General features: G+C 42.4%; 1 protein-coding gene across 1 annotated transcript in view; it reads left to right on the top strand.

The window, feature by feature from the left end:
* The window catches only part of LOC121183643 (zinc finger protein GLIS1), a 68,266-nt gene that overhangs the window by 12,430 nt on the left and 35,635 nt on the right, over window positions 1-20,201 (top strand). The window contains exons 2-3 of the mRNA XM_041040802.1: window positions 14,481-14,673; window positions 16,004-17,570. Of these exons, the coding sequence (XP_040896736.1) occupies window positions 14,481-14,673; window positions 16,004-17,570 (1,760 nt within the window). The remainder of the gene's footprint in view (window positions 1-14,480; window positions 14,674-16,003; window positions 17,571-20,201) is intronic.

Here is a 20,201-nt window from a genome sequence, read left to right as displayed (position 1 = left end):
TTGCAGTACTGGCGGCCAGCATTAGCTGTGTGTGTGTGTGTGTTTTTGGGGGGGTTTTTTTTGTAATTTTTTGAGAACAGTTTGCTACACTGGGAATAATAAATCTTCCACAATTTTTGCAATAACACAGTCATTATTGTTCTAAAGAATGCAGTATTTTATTCCAGCTCAAAAAAAGTTGGGAGTTTAACAGTAACTATAAACTGAATAGAATGAATTTTAAAAATGAAGCAAAGATGTACTTTCATCTGAGGACTGGAAAAGGGAGGAAGTTAGTGTATGAAGTATGTAGAAATGTTAAATGTATAGCCCCTTAAAACCGCAATTCAACAAAAATCAACAACTTGTTAGCTATGCCCTTGGTAGCTTTAGCTGTAAATGTAAATGCACAGTTTACCACAGCACCCACTTTTACAGGGCCAGACTTGTCATTTGACACAAAAATATGGCCAATCTAGGCCACTGTAAAGATGCCAGTCTTCTGCAAGCCTCAAGAGCTCTGAGCCATGAAGGACTCCAGCGAGAGAGGCAAAGCATCAGTATATGTACACTGCAGCTTGCCAAAGTACACTCATTTAACAGCACAAAAAGACTTGCACTGAGAACCCACATGTTTATGTTAGGGATGATGTAAAATGGCTAGAATTCATATTTCACATCAAATTTCTCTTTTAAGATGGCTTCTCTCAATTTTTACTTGCAAGGAAACAAACATTTGCATTTCAAAGTTCTTCAAATAAAAATAAATGAAAAGCAAACCCTTTTATGGGTTTGGAGACTATATTGGAAAACAGGTCAGGGGCGAAATGAATATTTTTTATGGTTCGTAAAAGAGCTTCACAATGAATGCCAGGTTATGTGAAAGGCTTGACACATGGTACAGGCCAGAGCCCTCCGAGATTCCCTCTTTATTCAGCCCTTAACACTCCTGGGCCAACAGGAGCCAAACAACACACATGGCTGAGGCCAAGATCCAAATGAAGAATGATTTCTTTATTTCTGCCTGTTATCGTCTGATTAGGCTCCCTCTCACCGCAGACCCATCCAAAAATCTATCAACTAACTACCTTTACTTTTTCCTTTTGGGTTTATCACACTCAGGTTGATGTGAAATCACCTCAGTACTCAGAGACATTCCTGTTTGCTTAGCATTTGCTATTTCTTTTCTTTTTTTTCCTTTCTTTTTCCTTCATTCAAATGTGGACCGTAGACGCAAATGAGGTTGGACATTAGGACTTTAGGACATTAGGGGAATGACATGCAGCACATGATCCCTTGCCAGACTCTAACCCGGGATGTTGCAATCACAGTATATGGTATCCATCTATATACAGTATATGCGTGTATGTGCAGACATTACCAATGAATATGAACATATGCAGTTTTTTTCTGAGATGTCATTGGACACGCTATTCATATATGTTGAGAACAGTCTTGTGATATACTGTATGTGCACACATACTGTTTATGAAACTATATCTGAACCACATAAAATTTAGATATGTCACAAGATATATATTTATTTTTGCCCGCATGATTATGGTCACATTAATTAAGACCTCATATAGTTTGTATAGGCTTGTTGTGTATAATGAACCCCATGCTTTTATATGATTTATATGATACACATTATTCCATTTATTTATTTATTTATCCATTTATTGTCAGTGTAAACTCCTTTGCTGACATTATCTGTGCTGTTCTTTTGCGCCGCATGTCTTTGTCCCGCGTGTGTCAGTACAGACTTGTACGGTTCTCAGTTATCGTGAGGTTAGAGAAAGTGCTGGGGCTGACCCTCAGTCAAACAGAGCGACAGGTTCAGACTCCGACATAGTTTCGCTCCTGAGACAAAACTTGCGTCTCACTTTGGCCGTAACCGACGGCAGCGAGAGCAGAAATCATAATAAAAGGAGTCTTATTACAGTCGTTAAACAAGAGAAGGGAAAACACAGGAGAGCTTTATTGCCTGGACATCTAAAATGCTTACACAGTGAGAATATATTTGCTCATAAAGCTCTTTGATGGTGGCCCTGTCCGTTCCAACACACAGCGCTGCTGTCTGTGTAAATAGCTGTGTATTGACCTCCCACCGCACAAGATTGAATGTGTTTCCATAGGTGTCATTTTGTACCATTCTGGGTTTTTACAGGCCCCACTGTGCCTTCGTCCCTGTAACCGCGGGGGCTCTGGAGTCATACCATCATCGCTCAAGCAGTGGCTAACAGTGGGCTCTTCCTGAGATTTGTAGAGAGATGAGGGGTTGACTATGAACTGAGGCCTCCTCCTCCTCCTCACAGCAGCAATATTGAGCTCTGTTTGATGTGAGGTGATATATAATGTCTGGTAGACTGTCAGTCTCAAATTACCCAGAGAGCATGTTCCTGTCTCTATGTATGATATGTGTTTGTGAATGTGTGTGGTTGTGAGGGGTAGGTGGGGGTGTCCTCAGTGCCAAAGCCTTTGGTTAATGAGGACTCCCCACATAATAAAAGAATGGTATTGCTGACTTCCTAGGTATGTGTGGTTTGAAACTCAACACAGGTTTGCTCAGTGGAAAACCTGGGGCCCTCTTTTATTTATTCTGTATATTTATGAAAACCCCAAAGTCAAGGAGGAGGTCCCTCTCCAGCCCGGCTTATCATCACTTTTCAGCTGTGTTAGTTCGATTTGGTTGCAGATGTTCACTGCTGTGCAATGGCGAATCTTCAATGCCCTTTGTCACTGTTGGTTTGAAGCAGTTACAGAATATTAACGGAGGTACTAAGTGTGTCAGAGGTGTATGTTGTCTCACTTCACGTACAGACAAACCAAACATTTGTTTACAGAACACCATCAGATCGTTAATGCACCAGAGTTGGGTTCTCTCACATAGCTGGGCCAGTGTTGTAGTGTACTTGTTGTTGTGTCATGTGTCCTGTGTTTATGATAACATTTGTTTTGGGAGACGCACAGAAGGATTTAGTCCTTTATGTTTGAGCAGATCAGTTTACTTTTGTACCCTGAAATGTGGGGGTTTAGAAACTGGTGACATGAAACAACACCAATAATCAAATCAAAATAAAGGCTTCCCCTCTGTGCCTCCACTGTCAAAGCAAATTGTGGGCTTTTGAAAAACTCATTTTCCTCCTTGAGCTGCGTTTTAACCCCTAATCATCCTGAATAGCTAATATTCACTGTGGACACTGTGGAGAAGCACTGGCCTGAACTTCAACCGGAAAACTTCAAAAGCCAAAGCAATTACTATGCATGCTTTGAACATATCCTTTTCACAAAGTAGCATTCCATTATTCTTCCTGCACTAAAACAACAAAAAGTAACAAAGAAGTAGGAAGTGAAATTGGATTCCTCTTCTAGTTCCCAAAACATCTGGTTTGGCCCTTGTTTTAAACAACTAGCATCCCCTCTGAGCATAACAGAAGGTTATGTGCACTGTGTGTAGGTAACAAAATAATCATTTTCAAATGTTGCTCCATTCAGATGTGATCTAATTAAACACTTAAATTCAGCCTCTCAGTTGGACCACCGACCATCAAGGGAATTTTCCTCCAGACGTTTTCCTAACTATTCATTTATTTCTCCCCCACTGCTGCCTCGAAACCATTAAAAATATACAGTAATTGCTGCAAATTGATCACTTGTTTTACAGAAGTCATATAAATCTCCACTCTTGTCAAACTGTAATCGATGGCAGGAGGCGGTGCTGGGCGAGAGGACGGGAGAGTATCTGTCAGATGGGCCTTGATGTGTCTGCTACATGGAGATACTCTCATGTTCTGTGGTTGAGTTTGGCCACTGTCATTTCCGAGGAATTTCCTGCCATCTGTGTTCAATCGAATTCTCTCACAGATTTGGGCTTGCTTGTAAATATTGGGTGCTGGCTGAGGAGGACTGAAGGAGTACTGTGAGTTTTGTACTAACAGCCCATCAGACCAAAATGAACAGGCCACTGGCACAAGAATGAGCTAGGCTAACAAAGTCATATTAAAGGGAACTGCAGCGAAACAGCCTAGTTTATGGGAGCTCTGAAAAGAGATACTTCAATATCTGAGATTATTTATGAGCAAATCAAATGAATCTTTTTTACTGACTTTGTAGGCTTATGACTTTTATATTTTCAGCCATGCTGTCAGCACAGATTTAGGCATGGCAATGTGAGTCCACCACTTTGCAATATGAAATTTTGTACGTACAGTGTAGTGCCCAGAGGATGACTTTGGTGATCCCTAGTGCCACCAAGAGGTTTGCATTTGAGAGAAATTTCTCAACAACTATTGGATGGATTACTGTGACATTTGGTGCACACATTCATGTTCCCCTCAGGATGAACTGTTATATCTTTGGTGATGACTTGTGGCTGTCAGTGTGGCCGTAAACTCTTACTGATAAACACAAATGAAAACTCCACTTTTTTTTTTTTTGAGCTGCATTGTTCAATCAAGTTTTTCCATTCAAAAGTTAAATCTGTCCAAGCTTCTCTTAAAAAGGATTTTTGGAAATATCAAACGTTTTCTTATTATTTTCTTTTTTCATTCCATTCTTAACTTCACTGGCCACCTTCTTCACGTGTGATCATATTTTTCTGCTCAGCGTGAGTTATCAAACCAACTGCTTATGGATAGTAACCCACACCAAACTAATCAAATTAATTCTTAACATGCAAGTTTGGAACATGAGCATAATATCCAATATCTAAATTTGGAATTCTTGCAAATAATAATAACTTAATTATAATTATAATCATAATCCAACTTGTGAAAAACGGATGTATGTGTGGACAAACTTAATTCTTGGATTTATAAACAATTTTGGCTTTTACAGTGAGCATTTTTTTCCTTCCCAATATTCAGGAACTTCAAATTCATGAAATGATAAACAAAGACTGAATCCATAAACTTTTATAAACTAAAATAGTTATTCTGCCTGTCTCACACACGTCTTTATGCCACTTGTTTTTTTTTATGAAAAAAAAATAGGATTGCTGCATCACATGGATTACAATTCAACATAACATTAAAGCCATCATTACAAATGACCTCTGACAGAAGTTATTTTCCTAATCTAGTTCTCAACAGTACAAATTTATTATACTGTTATAGTAATTTTGACAGAAAGAACTTCATACTGATGTTTGACCAATGGATTTGATTTCACTACAGTTTCACTGGGACTTCTGCTGTGTTTTCATACAACCTGAGCGGGGACACAGACAATCAACAAAACACAGCTTCTGCACTAAATCGTAATGTTTATTTTTTGTAGCAGATTTACTGGATATACACTGATTATTCTCATGAGTGTGCACACATGCACAGATACAGAAATACACATGCAGACAAAAATACTGGCACTCAAAGTAGCTTTTTTCAGACTCAGATTCAGGATCTAAAACCTTTCAAATATACACTGATTTTAAAAAGTTTTCAAGTTCTTTATAACGCTATTTATGTTCAGTTGTTGCAGGAAATAACTTGATTCAGTCGAGAAGTGTTCCAGTCTCACCTTTAACACTTTCTCTCAGGGTGTGGTGCTTCAAATGCTCGTCAGTCCCAAAACTCTGGACTGGCTACATCACTCTGCCAGTATTTACTGCCGCCTCCCCAAAACAGAGCAGCCTCTTGTCTGACTTTGAAGCACCTCCGGATCCCTTGCCGAGGTTTCAGCACTCTTGGCCCGGCTCTGGAGCCGTGTTGTTCACCAGCCCCATAAAGGTGTCTGTCACTAAACCAGACGGCCCTGTCACGTCTGCCAGGCAAGTGCATCACGTCTTGTCAGTCTGCCGGTCTATCAAGTCAGTCCATGGACCTGACTATTGCTTTGTTCACTGTTTGGCCCTCACAGTCATGTGGCTTTTCTGTCAAATTATAGGATGTGGTTTGGCTGAGGACTCCTTGTAAAACTTTGTGATTGTCTGTGATTAATCCTGGCAGTGTACAGATTTGTGGGCAAAATCTTGTTATGATAGTAGCTGTCAGGATCGACTTGTGGCTACTTGTGGCTTTAAAGTGGTTTGTTGACTGTGCACATTTTTTGTTGTATTAACAAATGTTCTAACAGAGTTTGACTTGAAGATCGAAGATATGCTTATTTTTGTGATAATCAATCATTACTGCGGTGTTTTTTTTTTAAGCCCTTCCCAGAGGTCAGTGTCCAAACAGTGTTTTTGGGTACCACACGGCCTTTTCTTTGGATTTCCTGGTGACGATGTTTGGGTTAATGTATACTGAGCTCTTTTGTTTTTCTGATCTGATAACCATCTTGTGGTTTTTGCTTCTTAGGCGAATAACTCGCTTCTGGTGATTCTGATTATTCGGCTGTTACAGCTGTTATTAAGAGCTGCGTACACTGACAGCTTAGGCCAGAAAATAGGATTCATGAACGGGAAATGTAACTCAATCTTTATGTTTGTTGGAAAAAGAGAAAAATCTGCATTTATTTGTATGACAATTTCCACATCATACCTCAGACCTTCATAGCTGAGGATATATTTTGTTTCTGTATTTACAAACATTTCAAACTTAAACATATTTTCACAATGATTCCAGAATGTCCTAAATGGAAAAATGAAGCTTAAGATTATTGAGCACATTTATTTCTGGTGTTATACCTATTTCCTGTTTGAAATCATGTCTGCATTTCAAGAAATCATCCAAAAAACAAAGCTATCTGGCCACTGGGTGATTATGACTTGTGCTTTCAAAAGAGACCTCACTTTTTTTTTTAGTCTTTTGCCATCGTTGTGGATCACCTGTTGTTAGAAGTGTCCTCATCGAGGATGGGCTGGAAGGCACCACCAGTGACAAGGTGCTACCACCAGGTGGTGACATGCACAAGTGTAAAGTTTTAATTATGTTAATCAATGAGGGACAAGCAGAGAAAACGACTGGCTGTGACAGTTGGCAGGAAGCTGTGGGATGAGATCAGGCACGACCACAGCCAATCAGTGCATCTTCCTTTGCAAAAGTTTAGAGTGTGTGTGAGAGACAGTGCTTTTCAGGATGTGTGTGCGTGTGTGTGTATGTGAAAAGGAGAAAGAGGACTTACAGTACGTGTGTGTGCGTTTAAACATGCATGTGCAGTCACATAGTCCCACAGCATTCTCTCCTGTGTTTGGATTTTGACTTAGAGCACCCCCCTTCTTCAGCCCATGTGGTGAAGTGGTTGGTCTTTGAGACTTCGGCTGGCACCAAGCCTGGCACAGGGATGGGATGGGTGGGTGGGGCAGGTTGGTGGTGCTGGGGATCGGAGGACTGTTGACTGCCAACTATTTGTTTGTGTTCATGACTGCGGTTAGCACTGCTCCATTTGAAGAGCCTGGTATTATGAGGACGCCTGCTTCCCACAACATGTGCCCTCTTCTCTAAAAGGCAGGAGAGCTAATCATTTACCGACCGCCGCATGCATCAGTGTACACTTAAAACTGTGTAGCCACTTAGTACGAACAACCAGTCAAATCCACAAAGAAGTTTGCTAGGCTGGGTTCATATCTGTTTCTCAGTTGTTATAAATACTAATAATTTCTTTAATGTTATTAATCTGTTGGAGCTGAAGTAAGATATTTTTATGCTGTGCCCAGAAACTGTCGAGGCTTGCAGCTACATGCCTCTGGAGCCACATGAGTCCCTTTTATTTACTCTGAGGTTTTCTTCTTTGTATTCAACTTCATAACGTCTAATCTGAGGTTATTGTGTGACCGAGCTGACCATGAGAAAACAGGGAGGAACGAGGATACCTGGTTGAGAATGGCTAAAATCAGCCAGAACAAATTGATTTTATCCTCATGAAAGTTCTCATGTCTGCTGGTACTGGTAATCCTGCTACAAAAACACTGACATTTCTGTGCTCCAATAGTAATTTAATTTTTGAGTTTTTTTTTTCCTTCTTCCCTCGCTCCGCACCTGCTTTAAGAGGAGCTTTCTTCCTAGACATTGTTATTTTTCATTTACTTATGCCCCCAGGTTTTTCAATCATACATCCATTACTAACCAAACAAATAAGTTCCGGGCCTATGCAGCAGACACAAATATAGACTTGAGTTATGAGATTCAGAGAAGCCGGGAAAGGCTTTGGACCCTAATACACAACATCTGCACTGGACAAGACGCACCACCAGAGCATCCCGCTACAAAGTCCCACAGTCTGCTGTTGCACACTTGTATCTGTTGACCTGCCTAATGTTAAAAGAGAGGAAAGAGAGGGGGAGAGCCGTGGCAGGTGGGGGTGTTGGGGCAGACAGGAATAAAATGATCATTATTAACTGTTTAAGTGCTGAATGTTATGATTTATGGAGCCAAAGTGGGGCCAGTTGAGGTGTCACATTGGATTTCCAGAGGCATCTGTCTTGTGGTTTTGGCAGCTTGTTGTACCTTGGGTTCAGATGTTTGCATCACACGCTACTGACAGCCTGTTTGCCTCCCCAACACCACCACCCCACCTCAATAGCCTCCTCCTGCTTTAAGTACAGTACACCTCTGATCGCTCCCCTTTCCTCTCCTTAAACCATCTATCCATCTGCACATCTGCTTTTCATTGAGGCCTGCATGTCTCTGAAGACTTGAACGCATTAAATGCTGGCACAAGCACAGTCTCACTCTGGCACTTAGCACAACGCTTAGGTGACTTAAAAGGGAGAGGCGAGAATTATAGAAAATGAAGTGTCACCGAAATAAAAAATCGCCCCAGATTACTACCAATTACAGTTAATAATGGTGTCCAGACCATCTGCTGATCAGATGGGGGACTGGTGTTGTCTGTAGAGAAATAATGATACCAGAGAGAGGGAGAGGGAGAGAGATTCATTGAGGGAGACAGCGACATAGACTTTCAACTATGTGATGATGTGGTTTGATCTTTTCAATACTGTATAGACTGGAATGCTTTGTATGGTAATGCAGTCATAACTGCGTATCTTGGGATAATAGCCATGTTGTTTCAGAGGGGTTAAGTTCTGCTAGATTGGAGACATGTGTCTGCTCCGCTTTATTAGTCATTTATTAGTCACTGAGGTCAGGGGAGAGTTTTTAGCCAAGGCACAACGTTGCTGAACTTGAACATGACTCTGATCATCAGCCCCTGAGGCAGCCTGAAATAGGTATACGATTATGGTGCAACCTAACTGACCATGATCCCCAATGTCAAATTCATCCAGCATGTGAAGCGTGTTCAACAATCAGTGTAATCACCGTCACAGTGACCGCAAACTTCCACTAAAGGGTGAGTCGTGCCCTAATTAACAGAATTATCGAGTCTGCATTCGCTCATTGTTCCTGTCTATTGTCTTATTTTTCAGCCTCCATGGTCACAGTGGCTGCATTAATCAGCAGGAAAAGGATTAGAAAGCACTTTCCACTCACGATCATGATGCGTCTCAGTTTTATAGCTTTGTGCGCTGTTTTCCCAAAGGATTTTCACAAAGAGGGAAACATGACAACTGGATGACATCAGAGCAGACGTATTGCAGGGTGATTGGAACCTCGTTTCCCTCCCCGACCTCAGCCAAAAAATAATCATACATGTCCCAAAACAGGTTCTCGAATAACCACCTTTATCCCTTTATAATTACACTCGTGTTCGAGGCATTAGTGTATGTATTTATGTGCAATGAAGCATACAAACTGGCACACAGCTCCTTTAATTTGACTTCCCCTCTGGTACGTCTCAGTCAGTTTACCGTCATCCTGCAGTAGTGCTCACTCAAAGGAATGTGCTACTTTAATTATACAAGAGAGCAGAGGAGGCAGAGGGAGCAATAGATATCATGTGATGACATTTATGCAATGGAAGACAACCCTTTGGATGTAAAAGAGTATTATTACACCGTGTCGTCAGCGGGGGCTGTTTCTTGCCTACTATCTTTCTTCCGCTAGTAATTTTTTTGGGTGGTGTTTTAAGAGGCAGATAACAATAGAGTCCTTATTTGTGCCTGTGTCTGTAGTTGGCAATGCTGACATCAGTGGCTCTTTGTGAGGATGAGCCAGCACATCTGTACATGGTCTCTGTACTGAACACGCCACTTGCCCCTGGTGCTTCTGGCACTGTCCTGCCTCTTTCTTTCTCCGTCTTTCTTTCTGCCCCTGCGTCCCTGATCGCACGCTCCTACAACATCACTCCTAATTGGGTCTGAATGCTTGCAACTGTGTGTATATCACAGCAGCATCCCACCCTGCTTGTTCTAAGGTGCTCAGTAGAGTCGGACAGTGGCGTTTTTCTTATGAACGAACAAAATTAATGTGTACATTCAGTGTTTCTTACCATAATGTACCATTGTGTATCTCTGAGGTCTAACGAATGTGTTGAATGGATTTCCTTCCTCTTGCTAAATTAATAAATAAAAAAAAATCAGAATTGTTTACATTACATTTATTTGTTAGTAGCTGCCTTCTTTGCATGTTACTGCCATCAGTAGAATAAGTTGAATGTCAGTGGTAGCAATGCGAATCATGTTGGTCGTGCACTCACGCTTATGTGCGTGCATGATGTAAACAAAATGGGGACCCACTTGTAAAAACATTGCCCTAAAACATTGTACTATAGTTCTAGAGATCGAAAGCTCCACAGGGAACCTGTAATATTTGTTTGTTAATTATGTCAGACACTCAACACACAGCCGCCTTGCTCATCAGACCACCCATAAACTCCAATCAAAAGAGGAATGGTCAGCTGTTTCACTCTCTCACAGTCGCTCACTCATTCACGCACGCACACATCCTTGTTTTACTGTACTTTTGGGGACTCTTCATTGACACAATGTGTTCCCTAGGTCCTTACCCTAACGCAGTGGTTCTCAAAATGTGGGGTGGGCTACCGTCATGGGGCATATAGCCACTGCAGGGTGGGAGTGGTGATTAAATCGGTGATTAAAAAAAAAAATTAAAAAGTGGGGTGGATGGAGCGTGAACCTTTTTCAGCTTCTGAAAGAGGCCATGCCAGAAAAAGTTTGAGAACCACTGCCCTAACCTTAACCATCACAACTGAATGCCTAACCCCAACCCTTACCCTCCTCTTAACCTAAATCTATATCTGAACCCTAACCCACATGTGCACACACACACACACTCTCTCTCTCTCTCTCTCTCTCTCTCTCTCTCTCTCTCTCTCTCTCTCTCTCTCTCTCTCTCCTTTTGTGACTGCTGCTGGATGTTTTGCATTTCACCTCAGTCCCTGATGCTCTCTTTGGCTTCCACCTTCTGATCAAACTAGGCTTTAACACACAATGAAATGTTCAGCGCTGAATTACCATGGCACATTCAATATAAACTGAATTTACTGTTGGGTCCTATCCAAGCCACCATATGTTGAGGAGCCTGTTTCCCCAACCAGAGCATGACTGATTCAGCTAATGTAGTAAAGCTCTAAATCACCCAAGTGCTAACTTTCTGCATCAGGGGGATCAGGGCCTTTAACATGCATTTAACACTCTGTTTTTAACATCCTGGAGACACTCAGAAGGTGTCTCTGATGGAGACACTTTGTCCACTTCAGCTTTCGCAACATGATGCAACACTCATCATGAATGTTGGACACATGAGCACATGCAGGAGGGTCTTTTTTTTTTAGCCCCTTTTGGACATACTCCTACCTGTTTGTATTGGAACAAGTAAATTAAAGCCATGCAAGGAGGGTTTCAGTGACACTCTCATTGTCTCTCTCCTGACTAGTTGATGATTCTGCCACAAATCATCACGCAAACTCCTAGTCTATAATTAAAACACATGTGAAAGTCAGATGCTGGCAGGAGGTTAAAAAACCCAGATGTATTTGTAACTTCCCCCTGAAAGAACATAACAAGAAAAAAAAAAAACATCTTATAAACAAATGGAACTTTAAAGCTGCTGTAGGTTGTTTTGCATGGTTGCTCCAAATGACAACAAGAGCCTTTCTATCTCTTTGGCTCCCACTTTGTGACTTAGGTAAAGACATTTTTATTTTAACAGTGAATCATGGGACAATTTGAATGTGAAAGGAGATGCTTGTAGATAACTGTACATTACCTGTCCAGCTTCAAATGGCAGACAGATAAATTTAGCAACTAGCTAGCTGCTAACTGTTAGGTCAAAAAGTTTCCTATATCAACTTAAAAGGTAGTGATTTGTCATTGCCATTTCATCTGCCTCCAAGTGGCCAAAAAAATCAGTTGTTGTAAACTCAGTGCAACCCCTGTTGCACAGTTGCAGACACAATTGTGTGGATTTTTTTTTTTTTTTTATAAATCATTCTGAAAAACAAAGGTTGCTTTATCAGGCTGTTTCAGTAAAACAATTTGCAGACAGGTAATCAGTGGTTTGAGCTCATCTCTGTCTTCTCTCTGCATTTAGCTCGTTTACATGCTGAACTTTTCCTTGCAAAATTCCAGTGAACAGTGCACTGTGGAACAGAGCAATAAGCTTTGAAAGAGCATTGTCTCATAATTTGGGTTACATTAACGGGTCTGCCTGGTGTGGGTCTGTGTTTTATATCGTGGTGACTCTGATATGTGTGTGAGAGAGAGCATGTGCATTCATTCAAGGCTTCATTGACCAACTGCCAGTCCATCCAGTGCTTTAATGATGACACTGTTTTTATTTGGTTGTTTGTGCTTTTGTGTGCATGCACATGAACAGTCGAGGCGTAATTAAGCGATCTCTGGTGATGTTAGTCATCTTCATGTCACTTCTGGCCATCCTGATCGAATTACTCCTGACTTGAGGCAGGGAAACGCTTGGCTTTACATCAGCGGGCCTTGAAACTTTCATACAGAACCACAGTTGTATTTGCTAATTGGTGGGCATGCTCAGCCAACAAATTGTGAAAAAAAACAAACACAAAAAAAAAAAGAATCAAACAAAAAGAACAGAACAATCCAAAATTTGATAAACACAAAGATTTGTATTGCTTGAAAACAGACCAGAGTTGAAAGACATCTTGCCTTCTGTTAACGGCTTTGAGTGAAACCAGCGTTGTTCCTTCGGTCCCCTGGCGATACTGGACTGTTTGCGTTGCTCGCTTTGCCTTTTCTCTACTTCTTTGTGTTTCCGCTGTGACCCGCGACAAGGCAAATGCAGAGGAGACTGTGGATACATCAGCTGTAGGAGGGATATGTGAATAGATGTTCCTTAAACTGGGGATAACATGGCTCACAAAGTTCCCTTGTTTTCTCTTGTCCTTTGTTCATTCTTGTAACCTTTTTCCCATATTCCAAAACACTTCCTCCCTTTCCTGCTTGTCCTGTTTACTCTCCCTCTCCATCTGTTACTCATGTCGTAATATCTTTCTTTCTCCTTTGTTAATCTTTTTTTTTCTCATCTGAGGCCCAAATCCTTATATGTGCTGGACGTTTCTCTGACTGTTTTAACATCTAGTTAATTTTCTTTTTCTTTGCTAATACCTTTCTGTGTTCTCCCTCACATACATGGTGTTTGGGTGAGTTTATTAATAATAGCTCATGGTGTGTGATAACATTGTCAATAACATCGTTAGGAGAAAATTGAATTTGAGAAATTGAGTTAGGAAAGTTGGAACAAGGGGCACGTGGCCACCTACACATGAGAGTGTGGGGATATCGGCTTTCCCTTCACAAATATGTCCTCATGCGCTGAGCCCTACCTTCGCTCACTTTCATCTTTCTCGTCCTTATTTTTATTATATCTTCGGTCACATTTGAAATTAAATGATAAAATGTTGCAATAAAGAAAATTACATGGATGAATTCCAACCTTCAATTACTGAAGAGGCCTATTGAATGAGGTGAAACATCCTCAGGAATCTAAAGCAAGTCCAGGTCTTCTTGACTGTGCTTCTCGGTTAAGTCACTGAGTATTCACACCGCACTTTAATTGCTAACCCACCAAATTAATAATGTACTTGTTAAATAAATAAAATAACAGATGAATTAAATCAATTCATGAAGTCACTGTTTTCCCAAAAGGATTGAATAAAATTAGAGGAACTGACGGTAAATTTAAAGGGACAGTATATAATTTAATTTCTTGATTAATACAATGGTTACTGTCCAGACATTTATTTGAGATGAGTGAATTTTTCCAAAATGGACACGTCGCCTTTTTTTTTTTCCTTAGCTACTCCAGCAATAAGATCTGGCACTAAATCTCTCCAGCGTTATTCTTACTGTCACCAGTCGGACTTTGCCCAAGAGCTCTCCATATATCACTGGATACTACAATTGTGGCAGCCAACAATTATTCCTCAAGAGAATATTTATAATGTAATGGGATTTCAACATGTCACTGATGGCATGGATCCCATTGTAAACTGATTATTCTTCCAGGGCTGTCAGTAGATCACTGAGTGCAATTTGCTTAGCCAGCTTTTAATTTGAGCGTGACACTGGGACACAGCTCTGCTAGCTAAAACAAACTCTAACATGGACACATAGCAAGGATGTATTAGCCTCCCTATGTGAAAAAAAAAGAAAAAAGAGTGTATGTAAATAGTGTATCAGGTTCGTGCTGAGAAGCCAGTAATATTCTCTTTGGTCCTTTTTGCAGTGAATGGTGCCTATTGCTCAGAGAAAAATGTGGACGCTGAGCTGGGCGATGCTGAGGGCACCCTGATGCGATGTGGGCAGAGCCTGCCACCGCCGGTGGGGGGTCATTCAGGGGGGCTTTACCCCCAGAGCCTCCACTGCGACAGACCTACCCCCAACCTCCTTCTGCAGGACGGCCTTCACCAAGACACCAGGTAAAATGTCATTATTATTCCTGTCTTATAATCGTTTTGTTCCTGTTCCAGTTTTGAATGTTTCCTGTTTGGTATAGTGTTACTAACAATGTGCAGGTACAATGTGTTTTTCATTATTGTTGCTGTTGTGAAGCAGATGCACACATATATAGCTTGAAAGCTTTACCCAGGCTCATAAAACACACTGGAGGGGTCCAAAGTATAACATTTATGTTACACTAATGCGATTCTTCTGTTGTGCAATCTTTGACTACTGTTGGTCAAGTCAGGGAGAATTTCCAGTGAATTTCTATGTTGCGGGGCTTGTCCTTCTTCTTTCCCCTCCTCTTTTCTTTCCCTCTATTCGTAGTCATGCGACCGAAAGTGCGTCTGGACAGACATTCACTCCCCTCATATTGTCTCTCAATATTTTCCCCCCACAGCCAAACAGGAAATGGTGTTCCTGAATAGAAAGAGAAGGGGGAGGGGTCAAGTCTTTATTATTAACAACAACAGAAGTCTACTAGTGGCTTTCTCCAACCCAAGTTATAGCGTTAGCTCTGTTTTTTTCCCCCCTATGTGCTCAGGGGAAGGGACAAAGACGATTCCTTCATGAGACAGCCCAGAGAAAAGAGAGCTCTTCTCACATCACTCAGGGGCTTTGGACAAAATCCATAATGAGCCAACTGACAGGAATGATTATGTAGGAGATCACAGCAACGCATGGAGAAATCTGACCTGGGTTCCCCATTCAGCAGGGAAAAGATTCCCACCATAATACACAGTATTGTAAACGGTGACCCTTCATAGGCCGTAATTATGCCACCAAAACAGGTGACTCCCTATTTATCCCCAATGTTGGGTTGGGTTTAACCCCTTTGTGTCATCAAAGCCCGTCAGGTGGACACACTAGCCAGTGGCCTCTCTGTCTCAGTAGCCATCCGTCCCTCCCCCTCTCTCTATTCTTAGTCATAAATGCCCATTCACATCCTCTCACTACTAGAAGATCCTGTTTCATTTATTCATAAAAACGCTTTGGATCACCCGCAGAGGATGCTAGCCAGTGTCCAACGTCACCTAATGTCACTTAATCACTAACATGGCCTACACAGTGTTAGTGTTTGTTCCGCAAGTTCCCTTAAGATGAATGAAATATTTTAAGGAAGTGGGACTCGTTTAGGATGACATGATTTTTGTGTAAACTGAAAGAAAACTTGGAGGAGGAGGGGGAAACAGACAGCTGAACTCTGACAGTGCTGCTGGTGGGAAGGATGAACCAAACTGTATCTGTCATCAGCCTGTGAGCTAATAGTGCTCATATTCCTCTCTGTGTGTTTTTTTTCCCGTTCAGATCCTCCTCTGCCTTCCAGAGGACCCTGCCGGGGGCCTCCCCTGGCCTGGGCTGCGGCAGTGCCAGCGGGGCTCGCTCCTCTCTCCCTTACCAAATCAAACAGGAGAACTCGATGGGCTATAAAATCTCCAGTACAGGGTCAGAGGTCCATAGCACGTGTCAGGCCGGGTTTCAGAACTGTAGAGCAGGCCAAGTTTTGGGGGTGCCAAGGGACGAAACAGTTGGAGCCCCGCATGTTAGCAGCAACAGTAGTGGCGTATGCACAGCAGGTGGAGTAGGTGGTGCTGTGTCAAGGGACGCAGTGCAACCGTTTAATAATGAAGATGGCTCCTCCCCGCTGGCTTTGTCCCCAACTGGCTCCCGTCATTCAGCGCGGCTGCTCAGTGCTAGCAGTCTGAAGAGACGCTGCCCGTCCCTGGCCTCGCAGTCCACTGCCGCTGCTGGCACAGGCAGCGTTGCTGCCACAGGTTCCCCATCAGCTACTGGCGCTACTTCCGAGGAGATCAATATCACCGCCATCATTTGCTCCTCCTCCCAGATGTCGATGGTGGCCTGTGTCAACGGGTTTCGCGCTAATCTCTCACCCAGCCACAACACCAGTGCCGGCTTCTCCTCCTCTTCCTCCTCCTCTTCTACGTCCCCACCCTCTAACTCCTGCTCACGGGAAGCCCTCCACAGGCCCCCACCTCACGGCAGCCCCCAGCAAGCTACAGTACAGGAGAGCTGTAAGCTGTCCTCACCTGCCACCTGCCTGCTGTCCCATTCCTCCTCCTCCTCCACATCCTCCTCGTCAGTGTCATCAGTGGAGCCGGAGCAGGGCCAGGGGCCGAGCCAGGGGCTGTGTGAGGAGCAGGGCTCCATGCTGCAGGGGCGTGGGGCTGGAGGAATAGCCGGGAGAGGAGTGGGAGGAGGAGGAGGAGGAGGAGGAGGCTCAGACGGGTTGGGGCTACTGATGAGTGGGGCCCTGATGTCTGGGACACTACATTCGGGGCCTGAAACTGGGGCTCTCCTGGACGGGAGCCAAAGATCAGGGGCTGCCCTCAAGCAGGAGCCCCTGGATGACTTCTCTCCCAGTGAAGACGAACTCTTTCAGCACCACTATCATCATCACCATCACTTGAGTGGTCGTAGTGGGCACCTTCGTCACCCTCACCATCCCCCTCGACCTGCCATGCCTCCACCCTACCACCTGCACCAGTATGTGGGGCCCAACCCTGGGGGCCTACTGCACCACCAGAGCCCGCAAACAGCACCAGCATCTTCCCTGGGACACAAACAGACCTCTGGAGGCCCTCCTGGGTCCCACACAGCCCCAGAGCAGGAAGAAATCATTGGAGGAGCACTGGGTGATAAGCAGGTCTGTCGCTGGATTGACTGCAGTGCTGCGTATGAGCAGCAGGAGGAGCTTGTGAGGCACATTGAGAAGGTCCACATCGACCAGCGCAAAGGTGAGGACTTCACCTGTTTCTGGGCTGGCTGTATTCGCCGCTACAAGCCCTTCAACGCGCGCTACAAGCTGCTCATTCACATGAGGGTCCACTCCGGAGAGAAACCTAACAAGTGTATGGTGAGTCATCATAAACCACTAAAATTATCCACCCAACACTCGCCAGACCCAAAAACACACCAGACACCAGTGGTCAGTTATATTCACAACTCATACCTTGAGTATTGTTGAAAATCCCCCCATAGTCAGCTGTCTTACTTTTACTAAAATTTTCCTTCTTTTTGAAGGTATTAAGTTTTATTTGTTTAATATGAGTCTAGTTTGTCCCATAATTGCAACCATCTGTTAAAAAAATGTTGTTGGTTTTTTTTTTTTTTTGTTTGAATTAAACACCAGAACATATTTCACAAAGTAATACAGTCCCAGTAGGTGATTTTTCCCCAACAAGATACATGTACATTGTGTCCAAAAACAAGACTGGACTTGCTTCATTGCTGATTACTTTTCAACAGAAACTTTTATTTTGTTTTGGTTGAGAAACAGTTATGATTGTAACTCTTGTATTTTTAGTGGAACATCTAAAAAAAAAAAAAAATTCCAACTGAAGATGTGAGCTGCTGTAAGGGTAGCACGACCTCGTTAGTATAAATAGATTTGTGGTTGTATTCTTTACAGGTAAGGCTCCAATTCCACAAGTCAACACACTAATCAATGTCAAGCTGTCATTCCCCCGCGTCCCTTAGCAAATGGAAAGAGCCCTCCAACCTTAAGAATGATTTAGTCCAAATACACAATTAGTCCACAATTTGTGTAGGGCAAAGCCATGTTTATTTTCACGAGCACTCTGTTTTTTTGAGAAGGGATTCAGATCATGAAAAGCCAACACATATGGTTAACATAACTAAACAATGCCTACACTTGATCCATTTAAATGGGAGCTTTAAATGTTTAGCTGTCCCACAAGTATTAAGTGAAGTGGCTTCATATCCAAGCCAAACATGAGGAGAAATGTAGTAGTCTGGAGAAGGGAGCCACAGTGGGATAGTCGGTAACATTTGCTAGTCTTGCTCAATTCATGGCTTCACCCAAAGCCCCTGTCAGAAGTGGTTCTCTTCAAGTTCGGGAACACATCCAAATCCTAATTATTGAAAAACGGAGTCTGCAGTATTGTTACAACACCTGTTTTATCTCAAGGTTTTTTTTTTATACCTTGAAAGAAAAAAAAATCCAGGTCTTGTTTATTTTTCTAAATAACTTGTATAATGGTGGGCTGTAAAATTAGCTAGAAGTGAGAGTCTTTTAATAGGAAGTTGGATTTTATGGCACTTTTCGGCAGTGCTGAATAAGGAATTCATGTTGGTTCTGACTGATTCTGATACTTGTTAATGCACATCTGAGCTCAATGCTGAGCAAAGCCAGAAAGACACAAACTCAACGGTTGCTGCTGTTCTCCCTGCTTTGCGTCACTCCAGGGTATTTGTGTTCCTGCTTCCTTGACTAAGCGTGAACTAAAAATTTGGAAGTAATTTGCTGCATTGTACGTGACCCAACTCTTAATTCTGCTTTAGACGTGTTGTATTAACAGCTTTTATTTATCTTTTTGTTGTTGTTGTTGTTGCTCTTTGGAGCAATGTGCGGGTGCGTCTTTAGTCCACTTAGGACTGCAGTTACATTTGGTTGACACATGTTTGTGTGCGTATAGGTGTATGTATAAATGTATCGCTGTGAAGGTGTGTGTGTGTTTATGTGTGTTTTTGGAGATGTTTGCCATATGTGAGCGCTAGAACAATTCAGCTCAGTGTGGACGAGCCACTGGACTCTGTCTGCGGATGTGAGGCACTGTGAAACTCTGCTATACACCCTAACCCCCTAATCACCCTTATTTCAAACACACACACACACACACACACACACACACTAACACGTATTCGTAGCCATGCAGCAATGTGAAAATGGGGATATTGTTTCCATTGACTCTCACAATAGGAAGTATTGATTCTGTGTACAGTATGTTGGGTTGTAACACTCCAGCTTTTCCGACAGAAGATAAACAGAAATGTGAAATGTTTTCAAGCTTGAATAAACACATCTAATCAGCAGGGATTGAATGTATGTTGATCTGGGACTTCAGCAGATAAACCTGCAGGGCCAGAGAAAATAAACATTCTCTCTGTGTGTATTTGTTACTCTGTGTTTGTGTTTGCATATAGTCTATACAGATTTAAGTAAGTACTCTGAACTTATAGGAAACCGAGAGTCTGTGTGTGTGACTGAAAGAGCGTGAATGCTCGTGTATTTTACTTGTGTCCATCCCAAGTTCTTGTGTTTTTTTTCCGTCTGAGCTTGTGGTGCTTTTTGGCCAGTAGCACTGATACCTCTTGTGTTTGTTGTGCTCATGCAATAGACAAAGGCATTCAAGAATTCGAGCAATTCATATAGAGGAAACAGATGAGACATTCTGTTTTAGGACCAAATGCCCTAGAAATACAGGGCTAATCCCTTTATTATCTTTCCAGCAGCAGATTCCAGTGGGTACTCATGAAGCAAGGCTCTCCTCACATCCAAACATAACACATCGCTGTTTCTCTCTCTGTCTCTCTCTCTCTCTACACACACACACACACACATATATATATATATTACATATACATATATGTCATGTATCTATTTTTCTTCTTACAGCTGCACAGCATTTGCTTCATGCTGCGTCTTGGCAGGGAAAAGTCATTATCACTACACAAAAGTCATACC

Source organism: Toxotes jaculatrix, chromosome 6 (genome assembly GCF_017976425.1).
Source record: "Toxotes jaculatrix isolate fToxJac2 chromosome 6, fToxJac2.pri, whole genome shotgun sequence".
NCBI classification, from domain to species: Eukaryota; Metazoa; Chordata; class Actinopteri; family Toxotidae; genus Toxotes; species Toxotes jaculatrix.
The sequence above is the reverse complement of the archived record's forward strand: the minus strand, read 5'-3'. Positions and strand labels throughout refer to the sequence as shown.